This window comes from Tachyglossus aculeatus, chromosome 22 (genome assembly GCF_015852505.1).
Source record: "Tachyglossus aculeatus isolate mTacAcu1 chromosome 22, mTacAcu1.pri, whole genome shotgun sequence".
In the NCBI taxonomy this organism is placed as follows: Eukaryota; Metazoa; Chordata; class Mammalia; order Monotremata; family Tachyglossidae; genus Tachyglossus; species Tachyglossus aculeatus.
The window spans coordinates 12,394,182-12,404,415 of NC_052087.1; the positions used below are offsets into that span (position 1 = coordinate 12,394,182).

The 10,234-nt window shown below is 46.9% G+C and overlaps 1 protein-coding gene across 2 annotated transcripts; it reads right to left on the reverse strand.

Moving 5' to 3' along the window:
- Positions 1–3,951: 3,951 nt before the first annotated feature.
- FIBIN (fin bud initiation factor homolog) lies at positions 3,952–7,312 on the reverse strand. 2 transcript variants are annotated; one of them, XM_038765179.1, is made up of 2 exons: positions 7,169–7,312; positions 3,952–5,976 (listed from the first exon to the last, which is right to left on the reverse strand). In XM_038765179.1, exon 2 carries the CDS (start codon positions 5,973–5,975, stop codon positions 5,337–5,339), a length of 639 nt encoding a protein of 212 aa, XP_038621107.1. In that variant the 5' UTR covers position 5,976; positions 7,169–7,312; the 3' UTR covers positions 3,952–5,336. The 2 variants fall into 2 exon arrangements, with proteins under 2 accessions (XP_038621107.1, XP_038621108.1); XM_038765180.1 differs by having other exon boundaries at positions 3,952–6,024.
- Between the last annotated feature and the right edge of the window lie 2,922 nt (positions 7,313–10,234).

Sequence of the window (10,234 nt, forward strand, 5' to 3'; positions counted from 1 at the left end):
TGATCATTCTGGCTATTGTTTCATGGGAGGAAGAACCTGAGTTAACAGCACCTGAATCACTAGATTAAAAATCATTAAGTGGCATAAATCAATACTTTCATCTCAAGGTATGCTATCAAGGCCATTTTTTTAATGGTGTTTTTTGAGCACTGACTATACCAGACACTGTACTAAGTGCCGGGGAATGATCGAATTGGACACAGTTCCTGTCCCACATAGAGATCACAGTCCTAATCCCCATTTTACAGATGAGGTAACTAAGGCACAGAGGAGTTAAGCACTTGCCCAAAGTTACACAGCAGACAAATGACAGATCCAGTATTATAACCCAGTTCCTCTGACCCCCAGGCCTGTGCTCTTTCCACTAGGCCACACTCCTCTGCTATTGACTCAAGTGTTGAAGAAGCCTTTTTTTGAGTCCCTCTTGTACCCTTCTTGGTTTCAGAACGGTTCCTAGCATCCAGCCAGATTGTCCACAGAGCCAGGAGGAAGCCCAGGGCTGGCAGCATCCTAGGTAACAGCTGGCAAACAAAAAAGGCATAAAAGAGACTCCCCACCTCAGAGCAAAATTACCTTTGAGGTTCTAAACTATCACTTTTCAGAACTTCGATGCTGAGCCATCATAAAAAGGACTGGTAGCAAGTTCTCTAGCAGGAACATTGGAAGTACCATCTGGAAGACACAGGAAGATTTAGCCAAATGTTTTCTACCTGCCTAATTCAGGGCTCTGCACATTGTAAATGCTTAATAGATGACATTTCAAATACCATGCCTGCTGCTAAATTTATCCTGTGCCCATGTGGGCATTAAATACGCCTGTGGAATTTTCTGCACATCAACAGTCCCGTTCTCTTCCTTTTGTAGTTTGGTTAGGGAAGCAGTGTAGCAAGTTTTGGAGTCAGAGAAGCTGGATTCTAATCCCAGCTCCTCCACTTAACTGCTGTGTGATCTTGAGCAAGTCACTTAACTGCTCTGTGCCTCAGTTTCCTCCTCTGTAATGGAGATTCAATACCTGTTCCTCCTCCTTCTTAGATTGTGAGCCCCATGAGGACAGGAACTGTGTTTGATCTGATTAACTTGAACCTAGCCCAGGACTTGGAACAATGTTTGGCACATAGTAAGCACATAATAAATACCATAAATGGTAATTATTATTCTCATGTGGCCCTTTCTGGGGTCATGTTGTCAGCCCACGTGGCACCTTGAAGTCCCTCTCCCCTACTGATTTTCTGAAAAGATCTCTGTCCTTCTGACCAATGCATAGGCGTCGTGATAGAAACCTAATTTTTAAACAGTCCAGGCCACATTTACCAAGACCCCATCCAGTTTGTAAAATTGGACTAATTACTCTACAGAGACCTTTTAAGACAGCAGAATGAGATTCAGAGGATAGAGTTTTAACTAAGATGCTGGGATTCTGAGTCCCTATCCCAGTATTACCAGGGATTTACTATGATTTGGGCTTCTTGTTTTATGGTTTTTCTTAGCAGGACTTCAAGTTCCAGGCATTCTTAAAGCCACTTATAGAAAAGGGGTTCACAAATCCAGATTGCTACTGAAATGATTATGACCATCAGCAATTTAAGTGCTGGTAACTGTTCAGTAAATGACACTGATTTCTAGACTGTTGGGTAGGGACCGTCTCTATATGTTGCCGACTTGTACTTCCTAAGTGCTTAGTGTAGTGCTTTGCACACAGTAAGCGCTCCATAAATGCGATTGACTGAATGAATGAATTAGAAAAGGTTACCCCAGAATAGTAGAACAATGCCTTAGCTGAGGCATTTCCATTTAACTTCTTGCTTCTGACTGACTCACGTTCAAGTACCTTGAAATACAGTGATACCTTCAAGCTTTGTTTACTTGTGTAAAGGATTAACCCAGACCTCTGTTTGCATTTTCAGACTCTGTAGGCATTCTGATGTAGAACATAGTATTACTAATGACCAGTACAGGACAAAGCAAATCCAAGCAACTTCGTAACCTCAACTCTTCAACAATTATCACACGCTATTATTATTATTAAAGCATACCTCTGACCCTTTCTTTCAGTGATTGTGGGGCAAAAATTGAATCCTCCAGGGATTAAACTAGTATTGTAAATTATTACTACAAGAATTAATTGGCAACTCTAATAACATTATTGATTACACATGTTTTATCCTAGGTTGAAATATTTGGATCTTGTTTACAACCAAGGTTTTCTTGTTCATTCCTAAACCTCATTAAGAAGTTTTAATCAGTGTAATTCTCAAAAAAAAAAAAAAAAATCCTAAAGAGATTTTACTGAACAACTCTGAATTGATTTTATGTCTTTAATGTTCATGGACATTTTTATTAGTTATTAAAATGGGCTCCACAAACTAGATTCGAGACTCCTCCAAGCTAAATTTGAACTTGTTTCCTGTATTCGGTTGTAAAAGACATTTGAAAAATGTCTATGAAATGCGTGTGAACCATTTCTAGAGCATCCTGGGGCTTGAGGCCTCATCTATGGGCCCACCTGTTTTCCAGCAGCTTGCAGATTGCGCTACTGGGGTGATGATCAGTTTTCATGGATTAGAATGTCTGGTGCTATTTATTGCCAGATTTCAAGCTGCAAATGGTATTGCATTCCTGGAGAAGAGTTCCTTTCCTTCCACATGTATATTAAAAATTGCAATGGGAAAGAGACCTGGGTGAAGAGAAAAAATGGTTATCGAGAAGCGTATTCTAAAGTAACTGATGCAATGGAAAACTTACTGTTGACTCTCTAGAGACTCTCTGGTCATTCCAATGCACTGAGTGGGTCCAGGGCTCCATTGGTGGCAAATTCCCAGGAAGCAGCATGCCCTAATGGAAAGAGCATAGGCCCGGGGGTCGGGGGGCCTGGGTTCTAATTCTGACTCTACCACTTGTCTGCTATGTGACCTTGGGCCAGTCACTTAACTTCTCTGTGCCTCAGTTTCTTCAGCTGAAAAATGGGGTTAAAATCCTACTCACTCTTACATAGCCTGTGAACCCAATGTGGATGGGAACTGTGTCAAGCCTGATTATCTTCTATCTACCCCAGCACTTAGTATAGTGCATAGCACATAGTAAGTGTTTAATGAGTATCGTAAATATTATTATTATACATTCTCCAGAAGACAGAGTTCAGACTTTTAATAATAATTAAGACATTTACTAAGTATCACTCTGTGCAAAGCACTGTACCAAGTTCTGGGGTACCCGTGGTTGCTTAAAGTTGAGAAAAATTACTTTCCCTTCCCATCATTATGCCATCACACAGAAGTCCATTTGAATCTCAGAACCCAAAGTGTGTCTCTGGGGGGACCCTGACTCCCCAATTCCCTTGGCACCAGAGCAGCTGTGCTCTCCTCCCAGTTCCTGGGTCATATAGGTAGCCAGAGGATGATTTTGCCAGTAAATTCAGCTCCTTTATTTCACCATGTCAGTGAAGACACTCTGGACAGGCATTACTCTGCATGATATCTTTAGGATGTTGAGAAGGTGGGAGGATGGCCTTGGTAATAGAATATCAATTTTAGTGCTTAAAATAAACAAGTCAAATTCTGCAATAAGCCCTTTTCAAAGCCAGCCTAGTGATAAAGCACTGGAGATAGCTGTGAGTTGGGACTACTCTCAGTAATTAAAATTCTTGGAAGGTAGAGAGAGGAATTTGGACCCATCAGTCAAACAGCACTTTTTAAGGAGAGAAATGTGCTTGAGTATTTGCAATTGAAATTGACACACTAAATATTTGAAAACTTCTATTCGTTTTCAAGGCTTCCACTTCTACGCCTCCTTTTCCTCTTGTGCTGGCAGCACATTAATTTGATCTCCCAGTAGCCGTTTTTTTTCCCCTCATTGTGTTTATTTATTTTTTTTAATTTAGAGTAAGACCAGTTTGAAAATAAAAATTCAGACTGACCCAAGAGAAGTCATGGAGTAAAATTCACATCTGCGTTTTTCTTCAACCATTTATTGAAGTGAAATGAACAGTTATCACTATTCATCCTGCTCCCAGTACCTAATAGCCCCATATACAGTAGCCATTTAGAGATTGAATAGCCTGAACATCTTTATTCTTGTCATCCCAAAATAACTTCAGACTAAATTTTCAAGCAATAGTGCATGGGTAATGAAAAAATAAGCCTCCTAACCCAGAATAGACTTTCTTTAGGAAATTTATAAAAACAGTACGTCTTAGAAATATCATCCTTTGGCTACTACAACTTAAAGCTTATTGTGTGAATTGCTATGAAACACATGAATGTTAAGTGCCGAGCTGGCCAATTCTTTTTTTTCCTCTGAAAATATCAACAGCAATCACAGTTTTAAATTATTTAATTATGCAATATATTTTCGATAAAGGCTATCTTTATTGGCTGAATAATCAACTTAGCTAAGGAGTTATTAAGTGTTGCAACATCCGTTCTTGAACAAGAGAGAAATTCAAACAAACTGCAATAGGACAGCTTCATCTCCCATCAAATGAAACCCCGAATAGGGTAGTCCCCTATTTTTGTAGCATGCTCTGCCAACACTGATGCTAGCAAAGTGACTCAGAGCCAAAGTGAAGGAATTAATTTGTAGAAGAGCACCCAACAAATGATAGATAAAACAAACCGAGAAGCTGCTTCATTTATAACAACGATGTAGTGCAGATTTCTTAAATACTGCCACTTTTAACTTAAACACATCTTCAGGATTTCACTTATATGCCTGAGATTCACATTCAATCTACAGCTGTTAATAAAAATGATATCTAATAAATATTGGCCCAGAAAGACAGGAAGACTGTACAGAAGCAAATCACAGGGAGTTCAGGTATTGAGTGCTAACTTGGCCCTAGGTAGAACAACGCAAAATGACTGAGAACATTTTCACCGACCTCCCTCGCGTACATTTAAGAAGTCGAAGATACCTTGGGAAAGATCTGTTTCGCTCTTTCCTGCGGTTATAACTGATCTTGACCCCCAAATTGGTACAGTCTTTGTTTGCTCCTGAGCAGTCTGACAATGCTTGAGGGTTGGTGAATCGAATGACCAAGTACCGTTGCGAAGTTCAATGTGGAATTACGAAAAAATGGTTTTTATTGATATAATGCTAACCCCCCTTTAGCCGGTGGGGGTAGAGCCAAGCGTTTAAGTCACGTGCGGAGTTCTAACACGGAGCGGGTGGAGGGAGGCTTCCTTTTTATTTTTAATGTGGCCCCTCCAACTTACTTTTCAAAGGGGGATCGATTTTAGGTGCAAACCGGGAAAAGCAAAGAGGGATGTTCTCCGTCCCTTTCCCGCCTCTCCCCAACCGCGCAACGGTCTCTTCGGGTCCCTGCCTGCCACTCTCCCGTCCTACACTTTGAGATAGTCGTTCTTCAGCCTGCTTAGCCGGCTCCCGTGGCTCCTGATGGCTAAGGAGAGCAGCTCGTATTTATCCCTCAACCCCACGGACATGTCCAGGGTCTCCTTGAGCAGGGCCCTCGTGTGGATCAACATGCCCAAGAAGTTGTCATTGAGCCTGCCCTCCTGCTTGCCCTCCTGCTCCTGGCCCTGCTTGAACTTGCTTTCCAGTTCGGTGAGGGATCGGTCTGAGTTGGAGTAGGCCTCGCCAATCTGATTAGCCTCCCGGCGCAGGTACTTGCCGTAGCTGTCCTCCCCGTCCAGGTCGTAGGAGATGCTCTTGCCGATGCCCTCCAGGACGCGGCCCGCATCCTCCACCTGCCGACCCAGGACGGTGAACTCTTGGCGCAACGTTAGGGTCAGGAGGCCGCTGGCCTGGGTGCCCGCCTCCCCATGGGGGCAGCGGCGACGGTCGCTGACGCGGAAGAGCAGCTGGCACTTCTCCGGGTCGTCGTTCTCCTCGTAGTCGCCGTCGGGCACGAAGTAGTGGTGCAGGGTCCCGTTGGACATCTCCGGGTAGAGCGGGCCGTCGAAGTAGGCCTGGCCCACGTGGCAGCAGAGGCTGAGCCAGAGGACCTGCAGGCCCAGCATCCTGGAGGGCGCGGGCGAGCCTTAGCCGGGGCGGGGTGGTGGGGGGCACCTGCTCTTTTTGGGGGGCTCCGAGGAGCCCGGGACTCTCAGGTCTGTGCCCTGAGGGCGACCGGGGATGCCTGGGGACACGGGGATGCCCAGGGACGGGAGCGCACAGGGATGAGGGCCTATGGTGATGACCGGAGCACCCGGGGATGCCCAGGGACGGGGACTGGAGCCGACTGGGATGCCCGGGGACCGGGTCGCACAGGGACTAGGGCGCACGGGGATGCCCAGGGAAGGGGGCACACAGGGACGGGGGTCTACGGAGATGCCCGGGGACCGGGGCGCACGGGGATGCCCAGGGACTGGGGCACACAGGGATGGGGGCCTACGGGGATGCCCAGGGAAGGGGGCACACAGGGACGGGAGTCTACTGGGATGCCCGGGGACCGAGGCTCATGAGGATGCCCAGGGACAGGGGCACACAGGGACTGGGGCCTACGGGGATGCCCGGGGACCGGGGCGCACGGGGAGGCCCAGGAAAGAGGGCACACAGGGAGGGGCCTACTGGGATGCTCGGGGACCGGGGCGCACGGGGATGCCCAGGGACGGGGGCACACAGGGACGGGAGCCTACTGGGATGCGGACCGAAGCCCACGAGGATGCCCAGGAAAGGGGGCACACAGGGACGGGGGCCTATGGAGATTCCCGGGGACCAGGGCTCACGGGGATGCTCAGGGACGGGGGCTCACAGGGAAGGGGGAGCCCGGGGGTGCCCAGGGAAGGGGGCACACAGGGACGGGAGCCTACTGGGATGCCCGGGGACCGAAGCCCAGGAGGATGCCCAGGGACAGGGCACACAGGGACGGGGGCCTACGGGGATGCCCGGGGACCGGGGCGCACGGGGAGGCCCAGGAAAGGGGGCACACAGGGAGGGGCTTACTGGGATGCCTGGGGACCGGGGCGCCCGGGGATGCCCAGGGACGGGAGCCTACTGGGATGCCCGGGGACCGAGGCCCACGGGGATGCCCAGGGACAGGGGCACACAGTTCTGGAGGGATGCCCGGGGACCGGGGCGCACGGGGATGCCCAGGAAAGGGGGCACACAGGGACGGGGGCCTACGGGGATGCCCGGGGACCGGGGCGCCCGGGGATGCCCAGGGAAGAGGGCACAGAGGGATGGGGGGCTACTGGGGTGCCCGGGTGCCCACCTCTGGCCGTCCCTGGGGCCCCGGGGCTCCAGCCCCGCCGTCCGGGGTCCCGTCGGCGGGCTCTCCCTTCCTTCAGGGCTCGGCACAGCGTTTCTCACAACAGGAGGGAGGGCAGGAGTCCGGCAGGCCGGTGCGGGGTCCGTCCGTCCGCCTCTGCTTTGCTCCGATTTCCCCTCCTGGATCGGTAATGCGGAGCTTTGCTTTTTGGCTAATGATATCCTCGGGATCTCTCGGCTCTCAAGTTACAGCCGGGTTTCGTCACTTACAAATCAAAAAAAAGTAACCCCGGGAAGACTCCTTTCCTCAGGTCCCGGCTCTTCACGCTGCAGGACCTCCCTCCCCTAATTTCCACAACAGGCTCCCCTGGATAAATAGGAAATTACCCAGAGGGAAAACCTCGGAGTCAATGAAAAACGTCAGAGGACTGGCCAAGAAAAATCATTCATTTGTATCTGAAAGCTAGGGACTGTTCTTCCTCCTGCAGAGAGAACGCATCCTCTCTTGCTTATCAATTTCTTTGAAGTCTGGGATACTAGCAATATTCTAGCTACTGCGATTTGTAGCTAGAAAAGACCGTTCTGGAGTTCCGACTTTATTGGGATGGGAGAGATGGAAAGAAACAATGACCACAGTGGGAGAGATGGAAAGAAACAATGACCACAGTTGGAGGTTTAAGAAGTCCCACTTTTTAAAATGTATTTTTTTTTCTCAGTCACAGATCGGTTTAGTGTAACTTTCAGTGTCTGTGTAAATTCTTTATGTGATTAACGTTCGACTCACATAATAGATTATATGAAGTGAACAATTGTTTTAGCCCCTGAGCCTGCATAACCAGATGAAACCAGCTTTTTTTAGGTGGAAAGGAAAAAAAAAAAAAGGAATTTCATCTGGTGAAGAAGCACAGTAGCTTTTTGTGTCTTTCCCTCTCAATCCTCCTCTCTCTTGCCTTTCTGTCTCACTCTTTCCTTCCGCCTTTCTCTGATTGCATTTGCGTACACTTACATATGCACACACTTACAGGTATTTAAATATATTCATACATTTCTCCTTCCTTTTTCTTTCTTAGAAAAAGTACAAAGCAAATTCCTCCAGAACACATTTCCATTTAATTTATATGCATTGAAGGAAGACAGCCACTAAAATTAAAATTGAAAAGTAACTTTATAATTTATCAGTCAACCTTCTGAGTGGATTTCCTGCCTCTATCAACTATTCCCCACTCCAATCTGTGCTTCACAAAGTTGTACAGATGATTTTTTTTTTGAAGTATCATGCTGCAACAGATCTCTGTTCCTCAAAATCCTACGGTTCCCTGTCTCCTACCTGGAGAAAAAACTCTGCTCTCCATCAACTCTCTCCATCTTTCATACCTCGTCTCCTCACCTGTTTCTCCTTAGCACACTTACTTCATTCCCTCCACCCTAACTTCCAGACTGCCTCGCTCCAGACTTTCCTGCCTCCACCCCCTCACTCATACTGCTCCACTGACCTGGCGTTCCTTCATTACCAAATAATAATAATAATGTCGGTATTTGTTAAGTGCTTACTATGTGCAAAGCACTGTTCGAAGTGCTGGGGAGGTTACAAGGTGATCAGGTTGTCCCATGGGGGGCTCACAGTTTTTATCCCCATTTTACAGATGAGGTAACTGAGGCCCAGAGAAGTGAAGTGACTTGCCCAAGGTCACACAGCTGACAGGTGGTGGAGTCGTGATTTGAACCCATGACCTCTGACTCCAAAGCCAGAGAAGCACCATGGCTCGGTGGAAAGAGCACGGGCTTGGGAGTCAGAGGTCATGGATTCTAATCCCGGCTCCCCCACATGTCTGCTGTGTGATCTTGGGCAAGTCACTTAACTTCTCTGAGGCTCAGTTCCCTCATCTGTAAAATGGGGATTAAGACTGTGAGTCCCACGTGGGACAACCTGATCACCTTGTATCCCCCCAGAGCTTAGAACAGTGCTTTGCACATAGTAAGCGCTTAACAAATGCCATTATTATTATTATTAAGCCTGGGCTCTTTCCACTGAGCCATGCTGCTTCTCCAAATCTCTCAGACCAAAGCACCACATGTATTCAAAGCCCTCCTAAAATCCCATCACCTCCATGAAGCCTTCCCCATTTAATCCTCAACACTCCTAACCATATTGACCAGCCATTTCTAGCACTTGTGCATTTATTTAAATCCATTTGTGTGTTTGTTTAATGTATTGTATATTCAATTATTTATTTTGATTATTCTACTTATAAATATTTGGAGTTTAAGATCCTCGTGAGCAGCAACACTCCTCATCTCTCCATGGTGCAATCCCAAACCCTTAATGGCATTCACTGGGCGCAGAGGGTTCTCCATAAATATTATTACTTACTTTATGTCTAGGTCTAACTGGGATGGTCAATGGCTTAGTTAATTAATGCAGACTATTTTAGAAAAAAAAATACAAATGTCCCAGAACTCTCCTAAGCTTTTAGTATATTGCTTCACACATATAGTGCTCCACATTACTTAACTTTTGTTTTTCTGACACAGGTCTCTCCTGGTCCTCCTCTTGCCAATCTGAACAATCCTACTCAGTCTTTTTGCCGGCTCTTCCTCCACCTCCCACTCTACTAACTGTGGTTGTCTATGGACGTTCTGTTCTAGACCTCTATTTTTTTTTTCAATTTACACTCACTCCCTTGGGTAGCTTCATCCACTCCCAAGGTTTTTACTCCCCAAACTACCTCACTAGCTCTAACATCTCATCTTGCAATCTCATATTTCCCCCTCCCTACAGGACATCTCTATGTGGATGTCCCACCAGCACTTCAGGATCCATATTTCCTAAGCTGACCTCATTAACTTCCCTTTCCCAGCTTTCCCACTGGAGTTGACAATGTCTTTCCTGTCACCCCACATCTGCCATCTCTCAGTTCCATGTGTTTGGCATTTCCCTCGTCTCCTCCCTCCCGTTCCACACTCTTATTCAGTCTGTCTCCAAATCTTTCCACTCTCTCTTTTGCAACATCATATTATTATGCTGGCCACATTATTTTTGTTGAAAACTGAGCTACTGAAGTACAGTCTC